The sequence below is a fragment of the Mesitornis unicolor genome, unplaced genomic scaffold, assembly GCF_000695765.1.
Source record: "Mesitornis unicolor isolate BGI_N332 unplaced genomic scaffold, ASM69576v1 scaffold20767, whole genome shotgun sequence".
NCBI classification, from domain to species: Eukaryota; Metazoa; Chordata; class Aves; order Mesitornithiformes; family Mesitornithidae; genus Mesitornis; species Mesitornis unicolor.
The window spans coordinates 11,018-35,918 of NW_010196030.1; the positions used below are offsets into that span (position 1 = coordinate 11,018).

A 24,901-nucleotide genomic window follows, 5' to 3' on the forward strand; every position below is an offset into this window, starting at 1 on the left:
ATTGACATTACAGAGCACTTTTGCACAACTAAATCTAAATGTCTGGTTTTGAATCTGACAAAAAAGCCTTCCAACACTTGGTTTTCTTCCCAGCAAATTGAAAATGTGATAGCACTGGGATTGTTTATAGCTAGGGAATCAAGTTTCAGTGGGTTAGAATACTGAATATGTTACTCTTTACATTGTTCTTAGTATTTATAAATTCACAAATCTAAAGATTGCCAGGGTTTTAATCAAGTTGTTACAGTCAAATTTTAAAGGCGTAATTTGCTTTTAATGCTGCTTGCAAATACTCTTAATGCCTTGATCACTGTGCCTTTTTATAAGGGAGCTGGGGGCAGCAGACAAGACTTAAAGAAACACTGTGAAATAGAGCATGACAGGAGCAACAGAAAAAGGAATGTGCGCATACTTATTTAGGTTTGTTGAATATCTGTCTCTAAGCAATGGTTTGAGCATTCATAAATCAAAGCTGTTCAACGGAGACTTGTAAGAAGGTGATGTACTGATGTAAGCATGCATGCATTGGGAGAATTACGCTTGGCTGGCAGTATACGGATAAGCAATATGCCTACATTGGTAACAATTGTGTATGATTCCTAGATTGATCAATCAGTCAGGAATGCAGATGATTTCTTCTTTTAAAAGAAGTTAAGAGTAAATGCTCTTATATAAAAGTTACTTCATTAATATTTTAACCTGAAAGATGGGGATGGGACTACTGCAATTACATTGCCTCACATCGCTGCTAAATATTTTTCTCCTCATCCATTTATTAATCAGTTATTGGAGATCAAATTTCTACAGATTTTTGGGGGTAGGGAGGAAAGTACATCTCTGTTTTTCTCCATGTAGCTGTTGCTCTATCTTTACATACACATAAATAATGTTTATAATAAATATTATCTTTAAAAATTTTGTTATTGTACTGTAAAAACATTAATGGGTCATATTTGTAGATTACTTTGACTTCTTCATTTTTGTATGAATTACATTAAATTGTGGCCTATTAGATAAACCTTACTATTTTTAAAGAGTATTCAAAAATATTTTTGCAAATTTGCCATTCAGTAGTGCAGCCTGAAATAACTGCATTTATCTCAAAAGACAACTGTGAAGTTTAACCAAGTTAGATACATGGCTGTATTGTCAGTGATTTAATGTTTGTGTGATAGCCTAAAGGCAAATTCACTTTTTGTGTATACAGTTTTTAAAAACCCTGTGTAATAAAGAGTCCTTTGAGCACAACTCTTGACTTCTAGCAGAGTGGAAATTGCATATAAAATGCATGGCCTCTCAATTTTTTTTGTTTGTTTAAACCTTCCCTTACTTAGAGATAATTGCTAAAGGCATCTCAGTGTCTGTCCCACTAGAAGCTGAGCTTAGTGAAGGCCGTTTTTCTCCCCATTCTCTCCTGCAGGTCAGCACACAGAATATGAAGATGGGTGGGCTGCCTCGTACAACACCACCCACCCAGAAGCCACCAAGTCCACCAATGTCAGGAAAAGGAACTATTGGGTAAGTGCAGTTAACCAAATGTGTAGACAGCTTTGGTGAACAAAAGGGACAGAAGGGAAGATTCTCTCTCTTATTCCACACCCCCCCCCCAATATTGCGGGGTGTTTTTTTATCTTGGTTTAGTTTTGTTGTAACCATTCACAAAGATCAAGAAGTGTTATAGCTGCATCCTCTTATACCGATCATATCTTCTATATCAGTTAGTGTGTTTCTGCCACAAGACAGTGGGCATCACCAGCCTTTCCCAACAGGTAACTCCTTATCATTGCAAAACACAACTACATGCTTCAGAGTAAAAGTCATTAACTGTGTGGCTTTGACAGCTGGTGCTAAACAACTGGAAAATTAGTATGTGGCGCTGTTCATTAATTATTTGTACTGTGTGTGATAAGTACTTTCCTATTAAATCTGTGAACTTGACTTTGACCTTAGGAAACAATGTTATATCTGAGATGAATGTTGTTTGTTGGTATGTGATTCTGTATATACATAGAGATAATGATGCTTTACTTTTAAAACAAGATCTGGTTTACTCTTAAAACAAGAATGGGGTATACAACATGGAGTTTATCAATAGGAAAAGCATCTGGAGATTGAAGTACATGGAAAACATCCGTAATTGCTTTTTGTCACCCTGTGAGGTAGATTCTACAAGCTTATAGAAAAGCATTTTTTTAGATCCTATTAATGATTATTATATCAGATATCTTTTAAAGAATGAAAAATCTTAGCTTTTGTCTGTATAATCTTAATTTGCTTCTGAAATATGCTTGTCCTTTTGTAGGCGTCACTCTCCCTATCGTACGTTGGAGCCAGTACGTCCTCCGGTGGTACCAAATGACTATGTGCCTAGCCCAACGCGCAATATGGCTCCCTCCCAACAGAGCCCTGTTAGAACAGCTTCTGTGAATCAGAGGAATCGCACATACAGGTATTCAGTGTAGTTCTGCACAAAGCATGGTTAGTAGTGTATAAGCATATGGATAAAAGTCAAATCCATCAGTATCTCTACAGTGAAGCTTGCTAATTCATGATATGGACTGAGAGTGTCATTTGGTATGATGAGAATGCAGTCTAATAAAACCAGAATAGTTAATCATATTCAAGATTGTTCACTTAACCCCCTAGTCAGCTTAATGTTAGTGCTATCGGTTATAGTACTTAATGAATTACTAAAATTGTGAATTCTTTTAAGTAGGTAGCTCATGATATTATTTTACAAAATGCTTACATAACTGGGAAAAGACTTGCACAGAACTTCTGCATGTTGAAGGACTACATAGTACACTTATAGTTCACATTTTTGTTTGAATAGTCTTTGATGTTTATAGATTGAGTAGCTGAAAAAGAGCATTATATTTTAAGCATACTGATAACTTCAAACACAAAATAAAGTTGAACTGTATTACCTAAGGATCTGCAGAGAACTAGCCTTTTCTCTAGGATAGCAAGAGTTTTGTGATGTCAGAGATCTAAATACTTCTCTTGAAATCTTTACCTTTAAACATTGTAAGTACTTGAGGATGACTAAACAGATGGTCTTAAAATATAAGAAAAATTGACTTTTACTTTACTGTTTTATAATTTCCAAATTTCAGTATTCTCATATGAAAGCAGCGTCTAAACAGTCTACCTGTTTTAGAAGTGTCTGGTTTAGTGGGAAAGATTTTTAGAGTTGGTTTTCTGTTGAGGAAAACTGCAATTTTGTAAGGACTACAACACTTTATTTTCATGGGAACAAATTTGATAAAAACTTTGTTACAGGTTTCAGCTAATACTGGTATGCCAGCTGCCATAGTGCCCAAGGCCAATGATAAAGTTGCAGAGGCTGGAGGAAACGGAAACCTAGGGGAGTCAACCCCAAGGTGACCCCAAGCTGACCAGTTAATACTATTCATACCATAAACATCACGTTCACTATAAACTAGGGAGTTTTCTGGGGACTGCCCTTCTTCCTCCTACTTGCCTTCTCTTCCTCTCTCTTCCTCCCTCTTCCTTGGCTGACATCTTCAGAGGGACTTGTTTACCATCCTAACCTTGAGACCTACTCCACCACAATACTGGCTGAGTATAACTTGGTGTATTTTATAACTGTTATTATTTTATTAAATATATTTTTATTTCAACCAACGAATCTTCTTTCATTTTCCCAACCCCCCTCCCCAGGTGGGGAGGAAACATCAGGTGATAAAGCAACTCTATAAACCATGACAATAAATTCTAGGAAAAAGGTCTGTATTTACTCAGTAGGGGTTTAACAATATTGGAATGGTGGAACAAGGTTCTGGAAGTGTTTTATTTTTGAGCAAGTTCACTAAGACTAACTGAAGAACCTGTTGTGTTGTAGTCAAAATGAAGAGTTTTAGGAAAACTAAGCTTTATTTAGGTTTATATAATTCTTGTTTCTTTTCTCTTGTTCCCTGTTACTTTTCTGAATTAGGAAGGTGCTATGTGAGGGATCTTATGCTTCAGCATGCACAGCAACATATTCACACCCTAGGTTATTTTGGTTTCTTGCAGCAGCAGTGGGAGTAGTGGAGGAAGCCACCCAAGTAGTCGGAGCAGCAGTCGAGAGAACAGTGGAAGTGGAAGTGTGGGTGTTCCCATTGCTGTTCCCACGCCATCTCCTCCCAGTGTCTATCCAGGTAAATGGAAACCTGCTGTTCCTCCTTCTGATTCAGCATTAACCTTTAGCATTTGCAAATCTCCTAAACTCCACGTTGAGTAAACCCCAAGATAAGTCTTGAAGTTTATTGTCTGGAAACATGCAAGCCTTGAAAACTGCTTCCTATTGACAGCATGACTGAATCAAGTAGTATCTTTTCTGGGAGTGCCTGATGTGCTCTAATGCTTCTTTTAAGTATGAATTTATTTATCAGAAATTTTTGCCTGGCTGCCTGCATGTGACTAGATAGGACACATCTTTTTCAGTGGGCTGGGAAAAACTTCTCCCTTGCCCTTTTAAGCAAATAAATGCTTTTTCATTGGCTGTTCATGCAGATACACAGACGCATGCTTTCAGAAAACTAGACGAAAAGAGGCAGGCACAGAGTAAATCTTTAGTACATTAATGCAAGCCTAAGTGAGTTGTCACAAAAAGATGCTTGTTCAATGTAATCGCCCCAGTCTTTCCAGAAATAGGAAGTGATATTAATACTTCTTTTTCCTTTGCTCAGCCCTCTCATTGAAGAAGAGCATATAGTTGGCTTGCAGGGTGTTCTGAAATACATGATGCTTCTGAACCAAAGAACTGGAAATTTTTAGCTTGCCTCCTCTGTGTATTTTCTAATTCATACAAAAGCTAAAAGCAGCTGTGCTATAGATTGAAGTGTAAATAACATGATGTAAAGACATCTTTCAAAAGTGATGGCTTTCAGTGAAAAGTTCTGGGTTGTTCCCTTCAGACCTGGAAAGAAGTGGATTTTCTTGACCCTCATTTACTGTCTACATAGGAATGAGCCTTTCTTTAACAGCTCCATTTTTCTCTCATCTCCTTGTACATTCTAAAATACTATGCATCTAATAAATAGCTAACACTGAATAGTCAAAGGCTTTCTCTAATCCTGGCTAACATCTCTCCTTATTAACTCCACCTCTTCCTCCTCTCTTCACTTAGCCCCTGCTGGCTCGGCTGGCACTTCTCCCCTTCCTGCTACCTCTGCTCCTGCCCCCACTCCTCCTGCTCCTGCCCCTTCCTCTGCTGCCCCAGATGCTGCTGCTGCTGCTGCAGGAGCTCAGCCCCTTGCTGATGGCTTCACCTCTCCAACTCCCCCTGCTGTTTCTGCCACACCCTCTGCAGGTGAGTGTCTGCTCCAGCTCGGGGGCAGATGAACCCAGGTGTGATCACCGCCAGCCAAGGCTTTTCATCCTTACTTCAGAAGCACTGATGTTTTTAATTTATTCTTTTAAAACTAAAAAATATCTGGTAATACCCAACTATAAGGTAGTGATTACAGTAGACAACTCAAGGTGTGCTAGTTTTATAAACAGCAATAATTTAATTTTATAATGTAATTCTATTTTACATTTATATAATTATTTATCACGTTATCATTTTATTGCAGTTTGTATACTGAGAATCTCATAGAATAATTCTGTTTGGGGTGGAAACTGCGCTGATAGTTCTGGGTCTGATTACTCTCTTTCAGTAATGAAATTTAAAAACTGCGTATAGCAAAATGTAATTTATATGACTTGTCTCTTCAGTGCTTTCAACTGACAAGTCCTCTTTCAATGAACTGATAAAAAGAGCATTTTTTTTTTGTTTGGTGTCAGGTAAAATCCAAGTTTTTATTATGTAGAATAGTAGTAAAGCATTTTTTCCACCCATATTTTTCATTTTCTCATATGCTGAAGTTGCAGCATACAGTAAGTACTTACTAACCATAACACTGTTCTGTATCAGCTTTTGATGAGGAGTTATACCTGCATTGTAAAGATCTCTCTTATGCAGCCAAATTCATATATAGCACCCTACATGGTTTGTTGCTTTTTGTTACAGTGGAGGCTGATCACAATGGTGTGAATTGGTTTGTGTATTTATTGGTGTTGGTCTCTCTTAGTAAGAATTTCACCAGGTGCCAGAAACATTCTTGAAACTGTATTTAGTTCAAGGTGCTGTGGCTCATATAAAATGAGAAAATACACTAGAATCCTTGACTATGACTAGAAGCCTGCAAACTGTGATGAATTTTGGTATGAGAAGATGATGCTGATGTGTTTAGAGGATGAGCTGTGTCATATGGAGCCTCAATCAGTTTTCCATTTTTGATTCACTGTCAGTATCCCAGCTCTTAAGCCATATTGCTTCTGAGTTTTTGACATGTCAAAATCAAGCAGAGGTTAATACTTTCATGGCTATATATTCACATTCACAATTCCATAGGAGAAATTTCAGGTTACTTAGTATTTTTAACTTCTGTTGTTTCCCTGTGCTATTCGTGAGATTGCTTGTGTATCTGGTCCTTAAGGGTGTCTTATCCCTGTTTCTTCTCTCTTCCCTTTGGACGTAGCAGAGTGAGCAACTTACATTTTACTTACATTTTACTTACTAACCTAGTGTGATGTTTTGCAAAACAATCAAAACATAGTGGAGAATAATGCAAGCTTAAAAACAAATTGCAGATTGATTTGTTCTGTTCCCTGTTTAAGTCCCTGCATGTATGTCCTCTCAGCCACAGTGAGCATCCCTTCTTCCCTTGTTTTCTTGCAAGCTATGAAGTTTACCTCTAGCACAAATAGGAGACAGAATAGTTAGGGAGGGTAATAACCCATATGGGTCTAACAAATCCAATTTACTGTTGTATACACTATATCGGCCAGAGAACTTTGTGAGTACAGAAGATAGCTTAATGGTCTTGCTTCGTTTATTGCTTGCTTAGATTCAGGATCAATTCTTTGATACAGGAAGTGATTAAAATGGGGAGCAAAGACATGTTTCAGCTCCTGAAAGTATGATTTCATTTATTTCATCCTTCAAACATTCTCTTCTCCTCAGATGATTCTCTGCATATATCCTGAACAGCACGAAGATAGTATTGTGTTTTTCAGTTGTAGAAGGTAACAGCTTTGAGTCTCGGAAATGAATGGTTAGTTTGTATTTGTACGTTCCTTACTTGCTGGACTGTGAAGTGTTACTTTTTTGCAGGTTTATAAGTAAATAAATTTGCAAGAAGTTACTATAATACATTGGATACAAATTGGCTAACTGGGAATTATCCCTTTCATTTTGAAACTTTGTAGCTTAGACACCTTTGTATTTTCATATTGGCTTTTGTGAGCAGTTCTGAGTGCAGGCAGGTGGGAGAGTTCTTTTTTGCGTTGCTATTGAGACATCCAGTGTCCTGCAAGTCTGGATGACTTCTCCTAGGATGCAAACTGTCTTAAAGAAACAAAAACAAAACCAAAAACCTTTCCAAGCTGTTGAATCTTGAATGCAGACACACACAAAAAAAAGGCAGGCATCAGTCTTCTTTCTGCTAATACGTTTCTCTTTCTAACCTAGGTCACCCAGTTCAGTTCTACAGCATGAACAGGCCTGCATCTCGACATACCCCCCCAACAATAGGGGGTTCTTTGCCATATCGGCGTCCTCCTTCGATCACATCACAGACAAGCCTTCAGAACCAGATGAATGGAGGACCATTTTATAACCAGAACCCAGGTAAGGAACTTTTTTCCCTCTGTTGAATTCAACACAGTGGTGAATGGAGTGGCCCTCAGGTCTCTAAAAATCTTATGTTCTGTCTCCATTGCAGATCTTGCAGGTAGTCTCAGGTGCCTTCCAGTGTGTTGCTATTAGACAAGCTTTGGTCCTTTAGTAGCCCATATCTTATGTATCTGCTTTGGTGGCTGTTTGATTTTGCACCAGAACACTGATTCTTCATTGATCAGTCTTTATCTTGTATGCTTTTTCCTTTTGATTAATGGACAGTTCAAGAAATTGCACTTGTTATACAAGGGTTAGCATTAGACACTTTAGAGATATTAGTGGTGTTTGGTATGGAGTGCAAGGGAGCTGTGTCATCTGGTAAGTCCACAGGTGATACTGTTTTAAAGGGCAACCTGTCTTAAAAAGCAGGATGAGCCACTGAGGAGGAGTAGCATGTCCTGTGTGTCAGGGAGAATGCAGTGGCATTTCATCTGAGGAGTCCTTTTCCCTGTGCTTCTGATGCAGTGTGAAGGTTTCGATAACAAAGTAGGGGAGACTTGCTTTTTTGACAAAGCTGCATAAGATGCAGGGGACATACTGAAGGTTCCTCATTAGGAAATTGTAGTGGTTTAGGCCCAGTGCGCAACTGAGCACCACGATGCCCCAAAAAGGGGGCTAGTCAAAATAAGGACTGGGAGGGCTTCTCACCACTTAAGCTGACATGGGAAAATGACAGTCTCATCATAGGGAGAAAAACAGAACAGTTTTAATTTGTTACTAACAACATCAGAGTAGAACAGTGAGAGATACAACCAGATCTTAAAGTTGAACACCTTCCCCCTACCTCTCCCTTCTTTCCGGGCTCAGCTTTGTTCCTGATTTCTTCACGTCCCCCCTTTGCCCAGGGGAGCAGGGGGAATGGGAATGAGGGTTGCAGTCAGTTCATCCCATGTGGTCTCTGCTGTTCCTTCCTCTTAAGGGGTAGGGGAGGACTCCTCCCACTCTCCCTCTGCTTCCATGTGGTGCCCTTCCCACAGGAGAAAAAAAATCCACAAAAGTCCAATGTGGGTCTGCCCACAGCTGCAGTTACCCCACGCACAAAAACTGCTTCAGCCTAAGTCCACAAAGCTCCAATGTGAGTCTGCCCATGGTCACAGTTTCCTCACACAAGAACTGCTCCAGCACACACTGCCTGGAGTCACAGCTTCTTCAGGGGCAGCCCCTGGGGGGCCCTCCACTGCTCATGGGGCCCTGCCCCAACCGGTGAACTCTACAGGCTGCAGGCGGCCGACCTGCGCTCTTGCCACAAGTTGCAGGGAGAACCTTGGCTCTGTGCCCTCCTCCTCGCACTTCTTCCCCTTCTCCTTCCTTTCCTCAACTGACCTTGGTGTTTTTTAAAGTTGTTCTCCTCAGGTCTTACTCCTTTCTCTGCTGCAGGTCCCTTCTGATGGTTCTGCAGAGTTCCTGGCTCTCTCTTTCAGGCTGGACCTGCAGTGGGGCTTAAGCTTAAGCTGAAGCAAGGCTGAGGCCACACCACCTGCACCTGGGGCTGCGCTGTCAGAGAGATAGTGCCCTGCACTGCCCTTAAATACATGAATTTGCAGGGGTGCTGATTGGCTTGGCCTTGGTCAGAGGTGGGCCTGACATTGGAGCCAGGGGAGCTTTTCAGGTAGCTTCTTACAGGGCTATGTCCATTGTCATCCCCCACTACCAAAACCCAAACTCCTCACAGTAAAACCCAGTACAGAAATGCCCTGTTACCAGCATGATTGCATGTTGACTTGCAAGCACTGTGGTGTGTTGTGGTGGTTTGTTTTTTACATTGAGCACTGAACTTCGAATTGGGTCAAATGCTGCAATCTGCATTTAATGCATTTGATCAGGCTCAAATATTACTACTTGTGAGCTACACTGCAGAGGTGTGTGTGCTTAACTTCAAAAGAAGTGGATGGTTCTGCTGGGGTCAGGTGGGTGGAGGAGGTTATATGACTAAATTGCAGCCCAGTTGACTGAAATACGTGGTATTTGTTAAGCACATTATGTGCATATTGAATGCTGAAGGAGAATAGACAAGAAGGAAAGGGAAATAACAATAAAAGAATTCTTTCAGGATTACCTTTGTAGCGGAGAGGATTTTCAGTATATCCAGAGAGTTTCTGACAACTGCTGTGCATTTCTGCTTTAGCAAAGGGATAATTCTCTGAAATTCTCTGCATTATTAATAGGTAATAATAGAAAATGCCAAATAGACTTTAAATAAGTTACATAAGCACAATCTAGTCTGTGTACTCAATAAGAAGATAATGATTATGGTGATTAGTCACTTGAGCTGTAAATCACAAACAAAATACTTCAATTATCCTGGCATACTTGATAGAACATTTAAATAAGCAGTTGTAGTAAGAGACTTTTTTTAATATACCTAGCAGAATACAGCACTTGCTAGCTTTGCAGTTATATGAAACCAAGGTTTGGTTTTTTTTTTTGCCTGTACCTTGAACGGAGAAGATACTCAAGCATGCATAATGGATGAAGACCCTAAGAACAGAGGAACTGTTGTGTCTGTAAGAGACAGGGTTAGTAGTGACAGGACAGAGACTTCTCAGCATTCCAGAAGAGAGGGAGAGAACGCAAATTTAAGAGGTGCAAGAGACCTTACAGCGGGCAGAGGAGTGTGCCAGCTGCGGCTTATTCTTCTTTGCAGGCCGTTTGGCAATAGAACAGTACTGTTTTTTCCACTTCCATTTTTTAGTATGTTGGCATAGTCATTTTTGTTTATTCACAAAAATACTTGCCTTGCCTTGTTCTTTTGAATACCACTTCTTAGATAATACAGTTTCTTTACTTCATGGTGAGGCCTTTTTAATGATTGAAAAGAAATTGTTAAGAAATGCAGACCTTAAATGATCTCAACATACATCTATCCCAAATCCACTCTTGCCATATGCGCCACCTAAACAAATGTTTTGACTTTACAACCTTAGGTACTAGTATCTAAGCAGTATAAAGCTCAGCAGAGGCTAAAAACCCTGGGGGAGAAACTGAGAGAGTATTGAGATGGTGGTCTGCACTACATGCCACTTGTATAGCAGAATTCTTACCAGGCTGAAGCAATCTAGGGGAAGGTGCTCTGGAGCTTTTCTGAATTAATTTACAGCAACTGTGTAGATGAACTCTTAATTTACCAATGGTCTAGATGGAAGGAAGTTGGGAGGGAATGTTTAAGCTGATGTTTGTCTTACCTTTTGAACAGCAGAGGTACAGTAAAGTTCTTCCAATGCACTTTATAAACAAAGTAATTATTAATAAAATATTTATTGTATTGGTTCCTAAAGGTCAAAACTAGCTTTTTTTTATCATACAGAGACAACAAAATATGATAGTCCCTGCAGTGTGCATAGGCTGAAGCACAAACCAAATGGTTAAGATAAACAAGGAATGATGTCAGCTAGTGTTAGCATCACCATTTTGATTAAACTATACAACCCAAACTAAACAAAGGGGTTTATTTGTATTTGCTTGGAGTGCTTGTCTAGAGTGATTTATTTTTCTGTGTTATTTCTTTCAAAGAAATATATGTAGCATGCAAACTCAGTACACTGAAGGGACATAGGAAACTGAAGCTAGTTTCATATGATAGATAGGAATTGTAGGAATCCATATGACACTGAATAGAGGAAACATTTTGAAACTGACCATTTTATAGCATATATAATTAAAAAGGCAGGGACTTCATACATGCATAAGAATGCTGAATTCATGGATATTACTGCATTTCAGTAGGACTTAAAATTCAAGTTCCTTTTTCCTGTTTTGAAAAAATGCAAGACTAAATCTTTTTTCAGCTACTATGGTTACACTTGAAGGAATAAATACTCTCAGAGGTCACATCATTCAAGTCAGAGAAGCTGTAATTATAAAAGTATTTCACTTTTTCTCAAGAAATATCAATCAAATGATGAGATAATGGAGCTTGCTTTATATGGAGGTACAAGGATATTTTTGGAACAAAAAGGATGGTTGCTCTGTTTTTTTGTTTGGGGTATGTGGTTGTGAAAGGAATGTGAATGCGAGTGACAGAAGAAATTCAGAGCACTTCAGGGAATAGTTACTGAAATACGCAAACAGAAGAAATTTTGAGACATGAATTTTAAATACCCTGGAGTTCTTTTCATTTGCTATGATGATGTGAATTAATGCTGAAAAATACTACATCATACCTAGCAGTTTTCTTACCAGTTCTGAAATTTACTTAGTTCTGTTCTGCAAGCTAAATAAATGTACTGCCACATGAAGCGCAGACCTTTTCCCCTTATTCTTCTGAACATGACTAAATGTTTTGTATCCCACTACTAACAAGAAAATTATTTAGTTGTACTTTTCATGAAAAATAATCTTGTAACTTGCTGTCACATAAAGGGTATGAGTCTGATATGTGGCTGTGGAGGGGGAAGCCCTCCCATTGAGTCACGAGGTTTAGGAAGGACCCGCTTGCTCTCTAAACTCTCCTCAAGACAGGAGCCTAGGTGCAGCTGTATCCAGCCTTAGTCTCAGACTTGGTCAATGGTTTATGTCTAATAGTGATTATGTGGGTAGCCACTTACGAAAGTAAATGTTTGCCTGTTCAGAGCCCTCTCAAGAGTTTTCACTGAAACAGGTTTGCAGAATCACAACATTTGCTTGTTTAGAGCCCTCTCAGGAACTTTCACTGAAACAACCTGTTCAGAACCCTCTGAGGGACTTTGACTGAAACAGCTTAGCAAAGTTGAAAGAGATAAATTATTGATTTAAGGCAACAGATAAAATAGATTCGGAATTGCTAGTGATAAATGCACTGTCTTACACAAATATAAATGGCATCCCAAAATGTAAATGTGTATCTCTGTAACATTAACTACCATTAGTCATACATATACTACAATAAGCAAGCACTACAATAAGCTTAGATTGATAGCACTATAGCTATCGTGATTCTTACCTAAAAGGCATCCCTGCTTGGGGAGGGAGAGATGTTCAACCTATCTGATCGTTGGTGTTCTTGCCTTCCTTCCCCCTATAGTTAAGGATTCTAAATGTCAGATTTATACTTCTGGCAAGGTGGGACTTAAGTCAATTATTGTGTTGGTTGGCTCTTAGCAAGGCTCATTATGTGTTTGATCAAGGCGGGGACATGGCAATTAAAAGCAGTCTTCTTGGCTTCACCGAAGTAACATCAGGCTATGAGGCCTCCTCCTCACCCCAGGTGTCACTTGGTTGATTCAGTGCTAAACTGCTAGTGCTTATCAGCCTGAGATAAACATGGTGCTGAGCCTCTGCACTTGTTACTCTCCATCCAACACCCCTACATGAGCCTTGCCCTTCCCATTGCACACTTTCTTAGAGACGATTACTGCATTACTTTTGCAAAGTGAGACTAAAACTAGATAAAAGTAGTTAAGTAGTGTTTTAATTTAACCAGAGAAATGAAACTTTCATTTCTGGCCTAAACCACAGTTAAGTGATATAACATTTGCAGCTGGCTGATAGTATATTCTTTAAATGTGAATTGACATTTATTGTACGGACAGCTCTTGTAGTACCAGCAAAAGGGCTGATTAGAGTTCAATGCATGGGTCTGTGAAATCAGGTGGGAAGGAAACAAGGCAGCACATCTGGAATAGGCCCTGTTGTTTGACTGCAGCACAGTGCGCTTTGTTCTACCAATAAGGTCAGAAATCCTGTGTTTTCCAAGTATGCTCAGTTCTCAAAGGCATCTTTTTCTGTTTTGCATAAAATAACTTGCCTCACTTGATGATGAGGGTTTTTTGTCTATGTTTTGGAGAAAGCCAGTTATAGCTGTTTTCATTACTAAGGATTCATGGATGCTCTTACAGAAGTTACCTCTATAAAGATCAATTTGATCTGAAAGGTGAAGGATTATAGGGAGAGAATCCTCTTGATGTATTTGTTAGTTAGGTCTGTTCATAGAGTGCTAGATTGCTGTAGTGATAAACTTCAACTTAAGGGAATTTCGTAGTCAGATAAGAAAAATACTTCAGCATGGATTCTTAATCTTATGAAATTGAGTTGGGTTGGAAATTTTAAAAATAGAGAAATCTCCTTGAAGTAAGAATCAGGAATATGCTTAAACCACCTGAGCCATTTTTCTCTGAATGTCAGCCTTTTTATCTCAGCTTCTTGGCAGACTGCTACGCTGTCTGAGTGGTGATGATGCCTACTTTCCTGTTTGACGCTTTGTTGTGTTTCTAACTGAATGCCTCTCTTTTTAATTTCTGTGGCAGCATCCCTTGCTCCTCCTCCCCCCTCCATCCTACAGGTAACTCCACAGTTACCGCTAATGGGATTTGTGGCCAGAGTTCAAGAAAACAGTAAGTTTGCTGCTTCCTTGTGCTATGATTTGTTACTGAATGTGGCTTTTGTTTTGAGTGGATGAAAGATTTGTCTGTATACAGCCAGAATTCTGTCCTTACTTTCTCTGCAAGTTTATCTGAAATTGTGAATGGAGGGAAAAGGAAATAATTTTACTGGGGGAACCCGATTCTTCCTTCTCTGTATTTTATTATCTCTAGTATATTTCTTCAAGTTCTAACTGTTGGTCCCAGTGCAGCTAATTGGGTTAGGAAGTATTACTTGCTACCATAGTTCTAGAGACATTTTCATGGTGTTATGATTGCTTATTTTCAGTTTCAGATACTCCTCCCCCACCACCTCCTGTGGATGAGACAGTGTTTGATGAATCTCCACCTCCACCCCCACCTCCAGAGGATTATGAGGAGGAAGAAGCAGCTGTGGTGGAGTACAGTGATCCATATGCTGAGGAGGACCCTCCTTGGGCACCAAGGACCTACTTAGAAAAGGGTAGGTTTAGAGCTAGTAGAGATGGTAGGGTCACATTTGTAATGTTTTTATGTAAGCTCCTGCCTTCCCGCTTTGGACGTGGAGTCTACCTAGGCTCCTTTGCAGCCAGTATTTGGTACTGTGGTAGGGGTGCTCCTCCAAATGGCAACTTAAAGAATGAAAGTTAAGCTACTCTTCTGAGACTGACACTTTCACCCATTTCTCCGCAAAGGGAAGATAATGATTAGTTGGCTAATTACATATTTTTAAAATCCTCTGTAATCTATTTAAGACTCACCTTTCAGTAGTCTGCTTAATCCTAATAATCAAACTCATATGAGGCTCAAAATGATTGAATCAGTACTGCAGTTGCACTTGAACTTTTAACATATGGGTGCATCAGCAGAAGTGCTGCAACATGTGTTTGGGGCTCTGGAGGCTGCAGTGCTGCATCAGTGTGGGGCCGTCCTGAGCTAAAAAGTGCTGGGTCTGTGTAGGACTGTAACTGAGGCATTGCTGCATGGCTGCATCTGTATGTCTTCCGGTTCTGAAGCAGATGTGTGGAAGCATGCTGGAGTATAACTACGGGTAAAATAAATGGAGTACGTAAATGGGGCACTTGAACATGAAAAAATCTACTGCCTGGTTTTCTGTGAAACAGGGTCATATAGTAAAGGGTGACATAAAATCTAATATCACAAAGCAATCAGGCATCTCAACTGAGTGACTGTTAGTCACATTCAGTGTACATCAGGGAAAAACAAAATCAAGAATACTGTAAAGATAAACCCAATGCAGGACTTGAGGGGAAGGAAGAAAAACCAGTTGGAAGAGGTACTTTCTGCGAATTCCAGCCCAAAGAAAATATTCCTATTCCTGAGGGAGATGGAGGAATATGTTGGAGTGTTTTTTGTTATTCCCCCACCCTCTGTCTAGTTGGTGTAAACGTTCAGTGCAAGGAGTGCCCAGGCTTTGCTGATGAACTGAGACCATTTGTCAGACAAAGTCGCTGACTTGCAGGTGTTTACATGATTCACTTTATCTATTGACCTCTCTGCACCCCTGATTGACAGCAAGTGTCGCTATTATTTTGTTGATGCACACAGGCTCTTTGTTTGATTAAAAGTTGCTTCAGCTTATTCTTGTCAGGGGAGCTTATTTCCATGAGGGAGGGTAGGGAAAAAAGGGATCTCGTGTACAAAGTGATTTTCGTGTTGTGCAGCTTGGAGGGTATTTCTGATTATTGGTATTAGTTACTTGATTTCACAAAATCAGGTTTTGGAGTGGGGTGGAGTTCCTGATACTGCATTTATTTTCTGGGGGGAGGATGGCAAATTTCTTCAGGGTGGGACCAGTACAGGTCATTTCAGCAAATACTGGATGTGCTGCATTATGTAATGAACTCCTGATCAGGCAGATTTAAGAATGAGCAGTGGCTGCTCAGTTTCATTGTGTTTGATGTATTTTGTGCTGGATGAAGATTGCAGGCATTTTACTTTTTGATAGGAGAGTGAGTCTCAAGATTTTTCTCTGTATTTTTCTGGGCATAAGACACTCTTTAGCCTAATTCTACATTCATATCACTATCTTTGCTATGTTTCTGCTACTCCTGCACCTGGCCCTCAGCAAATCCTCAGTAGCATTTCAGCTAAGAGCAAAAAAAGGAAAAAAGAGGACCCTAATGTGTACTGCCTGTTCATAGTATCTCATACTAATTCACAGTGTCTATGTGTGTGTTTGTGGGGAGGAGAAGCCATGAAATTGTGTGGCACGTGGCCTGGTAGAACAACTTTGTATTTGAAGAAATAATGACATTTGTGTTATATGTTCTGTTCAGATCTGCTTTTCTGTGTGACTTCTGTGAGCCTGTGAACTAAAACAATTTTATAGGTGCATATATACACAGATCTGTTCCCTCTCAGCAGGCAGTCCAGGCACTTGTAGTTTGATATTTATAGGAAGAATCATGTGGGATAACCAAACTGTAATGGGAGTCTTTAAAGATAAGTCACAGAAAGTCAAGCTTTTAATCAGAACTTTTTTTCCTGCAGAAAACCAGAAGTACAGGAGACTAAACATTCTCTTGTACTGATGCAGAGTCCCATGCAAAAAACCATAATTATTTTCTATATTTTGAAAACTAGATGACTAAAACATCTAAAAGGTTGGTCTGTTCTTAGAAACACTTATAAAAGTAATAAATTTCAAGTGCTTACAGTATATGAAGAACTGTTAGGATACCAGAAAAAAATACGATATTGCCATAGGCGTGGATTGTGTTTAGTTATATGAATAGCTCTACTTATATTCAACCCATGTCTTGAGATTTGACTGCTTTGTGGAGCTGGGAGAGAATTGCTTGTCTGTGACTTTTTTGTAGCAAACAAGCTTTAAAGTTAATGAAAAAGTCCCATGCTAAACGAAGATTTTCATACTTAAAGAATGTATTGCTTATCCTTCTGTGAACTAATAATCCTTTATCTTCTGCAAAATAATTATTCTAATGGCAACTCCTTTAAGTTCATATAAATAGTGTTCTGTACCACGTGATTCAAAGCAGACAAAACCAATGGAAGTGAATGGCTGCTCAAACACTATTACCCCCAGTAAGTAGAGTGGCAATTCCTAGAATTTGTACTTGTTCTTTTGGTATGACTGTTCACTTATTTAAGTTCATATGAAAGCATTTCTAATGGGATTGGTGTAGATAATGTTTGCAAAAGTGAGAATGTAGAAGCTGGGACACCAAGGAGGTATCAAATACAGAGGGTTGCTATGTATTGAGATGGGATTCAGTATGATCCTGTTCTATAAAGGGGTCATGCTGTGTGGGAGGTATGTCTAACATTAAGACGTGCTCTAACCTACAGCTGAGGAAGGAAGTGAATAGCAAATCTATTTTGAACAGATGGAGAAACTCTTAGGTAGGATATGGTTACTGTGGATGTTGAGCTTTGAGGATGCTACCTCATGGCTGTAATAGCAATGACTAACCAGCAATGTCCAGGAAAGCACACTGCAGTTTTCCGTTGAGCTGTATGTTTGGGTGTGTGGCATGAAAAGGTAAGAAAATGTCCCAGCCTTGCAAATCAGATGGACAGACATGGATATCCAGAAGGAAAAATTGTCCTCATGCCACATAGAGAAAGTATGTGGACACAGCTATTGGATTTCAGTTGGATAATAGTCTGGCCAACATTTGTGGTCAGTTTGATGTTACAGAGTTCAGCCAAACTCTGTGTAATTGTTGAAGAACCAAAGATCACTGACTGGAGGAATAACAACCTAAATGAGTAATTTTGGTTTTCATATCTGTATTGAAGTGTGTTCAGATAGAAATTAAAAGAGGTCCTGGCTCAGTCTCGCAGGGAAGGATGCCACTTCCTGAGTCACTGTTGCTGCTTCCTGTCGCTTCTGGAGCATTTTGTGCAATGCTGGCCTGGGTTCCTGGTAACTCATGGTATGTGACAAGCTCACAGCTTGAACTGGTGGGGCTACAGACAAAATGGTTAAACAGTCTTTTAGAGAGAGGAATATTGCCAGCACAAAAGTAAGATGCAGGAGGAAGCAATGGTGATATAAAAACAAAACCAGGCTTCAGGTAATTTTATAAGAGGCTTAACACAGAGCAAATTTTAATCACAAACTTACGGAAGAGTTTCCTACTTGTGATTGTGAAAGAATGAATCCGTTCAGTCTCAGAAGGGACTAGAGTACACTCAAAAATGAGAAAGAAAGGAATTGGAATTTACTGTGATCCTTAGATTATTATTATCAAGAGAATGAAGAAAAACAGCACAGTGAGTCTAGGAGGAGATGTTTTAAACTGAACAGGTATAAGAAGGCAGTTAAAAAGGAATCTTAGAGGACTTTAACTGAATGTCTCACATTTTCATATAGTGACTTCTGGTTTTCAAGGTAAAAATTTACTAATTTCTCCATTTGTGCTTTGTTTCCTTGGAATGATATGTCCACATCTAGTTAGAATGAGTTACTTAACAACTGTGCTGGCATAAGTGTAGAGCCAGCAACATGTGTTTTTTAAATATGCTCTGGTCAAATGATATAAATCTCCTTGTTGTTAGATTTATTTAAAAAAAATAATCTCTGTTCATACTCTGATTCTCCAGTGGGATTGATTTGTATGTTTTACTTTATAATCTCTTCAGGATCCAGGTTTCCTTAGTAAATATTTGTATTGATTCTTTTGTTTCTCAAAAGGAAATGACCTCTTTTCTTTTGAAAAAAATGATGAGTTTAGTAGGACTCTTGGACACTGTGCTCATGAACACATGCTGTTAATTTTTTCTCCTTGCTTTGGCTTGGAGAATCTTCCCCAGTCAAAGATTTTAGGATCCCTGTCCAACATCCATTTTGTTTCAATGACAGCACTGCCTGCCTCACTGCCAAGTGCTCAGAGCAGTGACTGATGCTATTTATTAAAGTATTCAGAGTCCAGTGTAGCTGGTTTTCTGTATGGAACACATAATGGTAGGACTGAGAATGGAAAAACATATCAAGTTAATATCTATTTTCTGCCATTTCAGGACAGTGCTCTCTTTAATCTTTGCCAGTCCTTTCTCCAATTTCTTTGACTTTCCTAACAGCTTTTGTGCCTTCAGTAAAATATTATGCAGCTATAAGAGAAATGTCCTAATACAGTAAGCATACATTTTGTTTCAGAGAACCACCTTACTTCTTCCTAGCTCCTAACTGGGATTCAACCACCTTGGCACTGTATAGCCAGGGAGTGACTTCTAGCTACAGGGACTGCACATATGCAATTTACAGATTGAAATGTGGAGGTAGCTAAGGTGGATGCAAGTCTGGGATGTCAGCTGTGGCTCCTTCTTACTGGGATCTGAAGAGAGCTCTTTTCCTCTTCCATGCTTTCCTGCTGTCTGTTCATTGTGCAGAGATCTGGTTTTGCACATGTATCTAATACATGAATCTTGGAGTAGGTCTGCATGGTCATAGCCATGGGAAAGGTACACCCACCTCTTTGTATCATTCCACACCAAAAGTTGATCATATATTTGTAAACATTTCCTCTGATGTGTCTGGAAATAGTAAGAATAGAAGAGCTAAAGTAGTCCTAGCTCATGTGCTTCAAAGCATGAGCTCTTATAGAAGGGGTTGGAAGAAACTGCCCCTCTCAGCAGATCACTCTGCACACATAGAGGTGAAGCAGTGCAGTTCTCTGAGACTGCCTTGAATGTTGGAGAACTGTGTATGACATAGGTTGATTTTTTTCCCTCCTCCTCCCTGTAGCTCTCCTAACAGTCATGCTCTCTTGTTTCCTAGTGGTGGCGATCTACGACTACACAAAGGACAAAGAAGATGAGCTCTCCTTTCAGGAAGGCGCCATCATTTATGTCATCAAGAAAAATGATGATGGCTGGTATGAGGGGGTGATGAATGGAGTGACGGGGCTCTTCCCAGGGAACTATGTGGAGTCAATCATGCATTACTCAGAGTGAAGACCAGAGGACAGAACGCTGCATCTCCTGCTGCAGGAGCTGTCAGGGCTTCCCAGATCTCCACCAGCCTCTGGGGCCCCATCCACTATAACTGAATGAAGGATAATTGTAACAACCACTCTTCTGGTTTTTTTTTTTCCTCATTATAAAACAATAGTTATTTGAGTTGTTGGAACAAATGGCTCTTCCAGCTGCCAGCAGAGGCTATCCTGAGCCATCTGGAGTTAAGCTGACCCATTCAGATGCAACAAACTCATTGAGTAGCTGATACTTCATTCGAATTCTGACTTCTTCTGACAGGCTTTGGGATCTGTCTCAGGAACCCTGTGTGCCCTTCATGGTACTATCCTTGGCAGCAGTGCCTGGCGCTTGGGATGTCCTAGATGCTTGCAGTGAAGGGTTACTGGCCAGTGCACATCCCTCCTGTTTCTACACTACACTCCTGTGCAGCTGGAAGAACAGTTTTGTGCTAGCAAAGACTGGGATTTCTACACAGAGCCGATCCTGTAACTGACTTCCAGATAGTTGGATCCATCTTTAGCATAAACACTTCTGCAGCTGCTCTGCACATGTAGGCTGACACAGGGGCACACAGAGATGGCTTTCATTCACTCACCTTTCAGTTTAGACAATTAAGATGGCTGCAGCCCAGAGGACCCCCACCCCCCATTTCCTCATCTTTTGAATGCCACAGATACTTGTTTTGTGTTCTGCACTGATGTAAATGTGCTTCTCTCTGCAGCGAGCTACTCGCCGTGGGTGCTGCCACTTTAAACAGAACTCACAGATGCTGTTGACGGTGAAGGCAAAACAAAGTTTACAGGTCCTCCTGGGGTCTGAGGGATAAGCTCTAGGGGGCTGTGATCTAAGGTTCGAATCTCCTCACGCCTGCTTGCACTAGAGAAATTTACCCCCAACTTTAGTGTTATGCACAATATAATCTTAAAAATCCAATCAGGTATTGTAAATTGGCTATTTTGTACTTGATGACTCGATTTGCATATGTACTGTGAGAGCCCTGTGCAGAGGCAGGACAAACGGCAATTGTCGTCTTCATGTCTGTTGCCAAAATTATCTTCAGTGGAAGTAAAAAGGGCTGTTGTGTGTACTGGTTTCCCATGGAAATCCAAGCAGTAACTAGTAGTAGTCCTAGCTCTTCCCCCAGCCTTCTCCATTGTTTATTATAAATAAATAAATATTTTGAGCTGTACTGGTGGATCTGGGATGGAGTAATACCAAGTGAAGGCTCTGTAGCCCCCTGTGTTGATAGTTTGCTTTATAATCTAGTCTCGGTTAAAAATGCTGCTCAGTGATTCTGCCTAGCTGACCAGTGTAAAGTGACAGCTGTACTAGTCTGCCATTAGGAAGGACTAAATGTTATCTTTGGGTAAATGTCATGCATTAACAGAGTGAACTGACTAAACCTCCTGTTGCAGTCCTGTTAGCCTGCAAATTGAGCTGACCTCTGTATTGTGAGAGCCTCCTGGGCCGGGACATCTTCCCAGACAGCTTTTGTCTGTCGCCTGGCCAAGACAGTGCTGCAGCAGGCTCCTGAGGCCTGGGTGTAAAACAGAGCAGTGCACAAGACCGTGCTACCGGGGCTGAGTTTGTGATGTTTTGAAACTCTGGTTGTGCAGACACTGGAATGACTAGTGACACACTAGACTAGTGACACAGGCAAGTCTACATGTTTTGCGCAGGGAGGTGGTGCTTGTGGCCTGGATGATTGCATAGCTGTATTGCACAACCTTTGGTGCTCACAGGGTGGCTGTTTTCCAGGACTATCAGAGCTTTCCTGATTTCTTTTGTCCTGGGTATGTCTGTGACAAAGACTGAGCACACCGTGCTCGAATGCATCCAGTTATGGCAGCTTAGTGAGTTACTACGCGAGAGCTGAGCCTCTCCCTGGGCACCCGTGCTCCGGCTGGGAGGTCATGTATTAGTGAAACATGTCTTTAACTCAGTCCCTGTAAGAGCACGTGCTTGAATACTTCTGAGAGGTGGGTGGGGATAGTGTGCACTTCCACTGTGTGTGATACACACCCGTGTCTCATCTTCATTCAGCTGGTTGTTCATCTTGCAAGTTTTCTGTGGTGCGAGAGCAGAGCACTGAGAACTCTGGGAAGTGCTGAATGCGTGGCAAAGCTCAGCAGATGAGGCTGCAAAACCTTGGAAGTGGAATGTGTGAACCTCCTTAAAGAACTCGCATTGGGCTGATGGGCCAGGGTTAGTTTAGTCCTTGCCGATAGCGTGTGGAATTACTTATTCTGCAAGAACTTCTGTGGATGGAATTTGTCGGTCATCTCCTGCTGGTTTTATGTTTTATTATGCAGTACTAATGTAAAGAAATTTGTTGAGTTTTATGCATATTTTTTTAACATCTTAATTCTGTGGCTGCTTTGGGGATGATGTGATGTAATGGTCATAGACCAGGCCAAGGTAAACAGGCTTTTGTATATTAATGTTACATAGATTGCATGCAAGTAAAGTCAGTAGGAGTTGTGTTTCCAGTTTTCTCCCTTGTACTTCTCCTTCTCCAAAACCTTCCCCCCTCCCTCTTTTTAATTTACATGTTTACTTTAAAAGGGAGTGGAGAATGGAGGGGGCGTGAAACACCACAGTATTTCAAGTAGGTGCACAACATCTCTTCACCAAGTTCTGCTGGCACAGCTGAAGGTGTTTGGCATCACAGGCTGTTAAAGCAGCAGTGTGTACACATGAGAGACAGGTGGGGAGAGGAGGCACTCCAGAATAGCCCAAAGAGTGCTGTATGGCCAAAGTAAGTATGGTTTTCCATTTGTAAGAGCTGCCTTAGCCCAGCCAGCTGTTTTCATTGTACGTAGAAATTGGTCAGCATCCTGTAGTGGTGTATTTTGCTTTCATTTGCTGTATGAGAGATTTCTTCCTTGCTCTTGACCCTAGGGACAAAGCTATTAACTGCAGCTGTAGCTCTGCTGTGTCCTTGCATGCAAGTAGGTCTGACCCATCTAGCATGGAAGCAGGTTATTTTTGGTGCCCTTGTTTCAGTCTGAGAGAGATGGCTGAGGTTGCATATGTCTCACCCATGGCTTTTTTCTCTTCATTTCTCTCTTTTTTTTTTTCCCCCTTCCCCCCCCCCCCCCCTGTTGGATTCATGGTCTTTTTCTCTCACTGGCTGTTGCAGCAGAGGACTGAGAGGGGCAGGAGACATAAGCAGCACATTTTGTGCTTGAGCATCCTGATGGTGTGCCCATGCCCACGGGCTGGAGTAGACACCAAAGACTTGCTGGCCTGACTGGTGAGACATGGGCAGACACTGATGCACTGCAGAGCCTTGCTGTCATGAGAGAGAACAAGAGAGGCCCCAGGGGTAGATGGTAGAGCTTTGTGTGTTAGCAGGAGGTTGACCATGTTCCTGGGACTCTGCATGTCCTTGTGATAAGTGGCAACAGGAACAAGTTGAGTTGGGAGTTCATGGAAGTGGCTGGAGATTGCTTCTGGTTTGAATCACAGCTCCCCACAGTCCCAGTGAGCTGTGGCTGGGTTGCTTACCAGTGGGTGGAGAAGGGCTTAGACTGCTGGGTCTAGTTCTTGCTAGAGCAGTTTGTTCTCCTTTCACAGCTCCTGGCCATCTTCTTTCTTTGCTGCTGAGTGTTCTTGCTGACAGCTAAAGTTGACAGTGGCAGTGACCCAGCTTCTGAAAAGTGGCACTTCTTTTATCTAAGGCATTTCAGTCGATCGTGAAAAAAGTGAGGCAGCAGCAGGACCGATGCTACATTCTGGCAGAGAATGGGCTGCCTGCTTGGTGTGTATGTATGGGTGTGTATCATCAACTGAACGTGGAGGAGGGTTTTGCACTGATGCAAACTGTTGTGCTTCTGTGGCATCTCCCACCTGTGCTTGACCGGGGGAGTTGCTGGGAAGAGCCCAGCATTAAGCCACCACTTCCTAGCAAGCGCTGTGGATGTGCCTCTCTGCTGGAAATGAGCTCTTTTTATTAGTGCTATCTATGGGCTTCAGGCATAAATAAAAAGCAAAACTGTCATGATTTCCTTTCTGGAAAGGATGGGACTTTATGTGGGTTAGAAAACTGGGAGCACTTACAGGGCTTCTCCCAGAGGTGGGACAGGACATTTTGTGAAACAGGTACTGTCTGCAGGGGAGGTTGTTGGATGCTGCTAGTGGGTGCTGACCATGGGGCTGTGGCACCTACTGGGAGCAGTACTTGCATTGAGTGGGGAGTCACTGATTGAGCACTACAGCATTTCCGCATGCAGGGATTTCAGTTCCTGTGTTGACAACAGTGGCAGAGTGAGTGTGAGAGAGAAATGTGCAGCAAGGTTGCATTCACTAAGGCAAGTATTTACAACCCTGAGCTCTAGAGAAGATGGTGGTGTAAACTGAGCACTAGCAGGTAGATGATAAGATACAGCTTATGGGGCACCACTCTCAAGAATTTACTGTGCTTAGAGGTACATTCACCTTCTCTACCTCTTGGGATCTGTGTTAGGCACTGCCACATTCTGTGGATGAAATGGTATTACACAGATATAGGTCAGAATAAAGCAAGAAGGGAACAATTTGTGGTTGGGGTTTTTTTTTTTCTTCTCCAGTAGCTGTCTATTGATCTACTTTTAATTTTGAAACTGCAAGAGTGGGACCCCTACCTCATGTCCACAGGAAGATTGCTGAAAGCTTGGTGTGGCCAAGGTTTGCCAACTGCTGTTACAAAGAATAATTCACAGACCATGTAGTTCTCTCGCTTTCATGCAGAAAAATCCACCCCGTGTTTTGTGCAATCTCCTGCCCCTGCAGGAACTGTCTTATTCTTTGGTACTCTAAACATACTAATTTTATTAGCACCTTTGCTTATACAAAACAGTGAAGTCAGCAGTAGCCTGTTGCCCAGAGGTAAGCCTACACCCAGCATCCTGCT

The 24,901-nt window shown here is 41.0% G+C and overlaps 1 protein-coding gene across 1 annotated transcript in view; it reads left to right on the forward strand.

Moving 5' to 3' along the window:
- ABI2 (abl-interactor 2) overlaps positions 1–20,240 on the forward strand; it is a 29,780-nt gene extending 9,540 nt beyond the window's left edge. Inside the window, exons 3-9 of the mRNA XM_010188321.1 lie at positions 1,421–1,518; positions 2,303–2,449; positions 4,039–4,163; positions 7,523–7,681; positions 13,951–14,037; positions 14,354–14,527; positions 19,811–20,240. Coding sequence (XP_010186623.1) covers positions 1,436–1,518; positions 2,303–2,449; positions 4,039–4,163; positions 7,523–7,681; positions 13,951–14,037; positions 14,354–14,527; positions 19,811–19,986 — 951 coding nt within the window. The 5' untranslated portion in view covers positions 1,421–1,435 and the 3' untranslated portion in view covers positions 19,987–20,240. The remainder of the gene's footprint in view (positions 1–1,420; positions 1,519–2,302; positions 2,450–4,038; positions 4,164–7,522; positions 7,682–13,950; positions 14,038–14,353; positions 14,528–19,810) is intronic.
- The last annotated feature ends 4,661 nt before the right edge of the window (positions 20,241–24,901 follow it).